The sequence below is a fragment of the Aureococcus anophagefferens genome (genome assembly GCF_000186865.1).
Source record: "Aureococcus anophagefferens unplaced genomic scaffold AURANscaffold_201, whole genome shotgun sequence".
NCBI lineage: Eukaryota > Pelagophyceae > Pelagomonadales > Pelagomonadaceae > Aureococcus > Aureococcus anophagefferens.
In genome coordinates, this window is record NW_008705742.1 from 1 (window position 1) to 926 (window position 926).

General features: G+C 68.5%; 1 protein-coding gene across 1 annotated transcript; it reads right to left on the bottom strand.

The window, feature by feature from the left end:
• Positions 1-14: 14 nt before the first annotated feature.
• On the bottom strand, positions 15-919 carry AURANDRAFT_60385 (hypothetical protein; the record flags this gene model as incomplete). Its single annotated transcript, XM_009044236.1, has 1 exon — positions 15-919. The coding sequence occupies one exon, from the start codon at positions 668-670 to the stop codon at positions 95-97; it is 576 nt and encodes a 191-aa protein (XP_009042484.1).
• Between the last annotated feature and the right edge of the window lie 7 nt (positions 920-926).

The window sequence follows — 926 nt, forward strand, 5'->3', positions numbered from 1 at the left end:
TGACGAGTGGTGCGAAAGATAACTCGGCGCGGCCGGCGCATCGCGACGCCGGCCGCCTCGGCGGCGCGGGGGGTGGGCGGGGGAGCGGACGCGTCTAGTCCTCCTTGGGGATGGGGCCCTTCTGGCTCACGAAGATGCCGTCGAGGAACTTGCGCAGGTCCTTGTGCTTGATGTCGCAGGACTGGCGGATGCGCGCGGCGGTGAGCGAGACCGCGGCGATGTCGTTCGACGTGAGCTCGATCTGGTCCTTGACGTCGGCCGTGCGCACGTAGTCGACGCCGTCGAGGAGCTTGACCTTGCGCACGAGCTTGTCGCCGAGGAAGTTGCGGATCTCGACGACGCGGCCGTTGAGCGCGACGTTGATGGGGAAGTGGCTGTAGACGAACCGCATCTTGTAGCAGAAGCCCTGCGTGACGCCGATGACCATGTTCTCCACGTGGGAGTAGATCGTGCGGATCGTCGCGATCTGCTTGCGCGTGCCGAACCAGAGCTGGATCTTGAGCTGGGGCGCGCCCGCCGCGTTCGTCGTCATCTCCATCTCCAGCTGCACGTGCTTGAACGTCCGCGTGAGCTCGCCGCGCGGGCCCTTGACGGACACCGTCCGCGACTTGCAAGTGACCTCGACCCCCTCGGGGATGTCGAGGAACTTGGTGCCGTTGATAGTCTTCATCTTCGCCTAGGGGGGGTCGACGGCGTGAGCGCTTCGGCGCGCGCGGTCGGTTCGGAGCGCGCGGTCCCCCCCGGTTCCTCTCTCGTCCTTGCGTCGGTCAACCGGCGGCGGCGGCGTGAGATGATCCGCAAAGGTCCGTGACGGACCGCGCGGTCGTCCGCAGCGCCGCGCCGTCGTCGACTCGCGCCGTCAGCCGTCTCCGGTCGGCGACGACGTCGCGGCGCCCCGCGGTGCGGTTTCTCGCGCGCGCCACGCC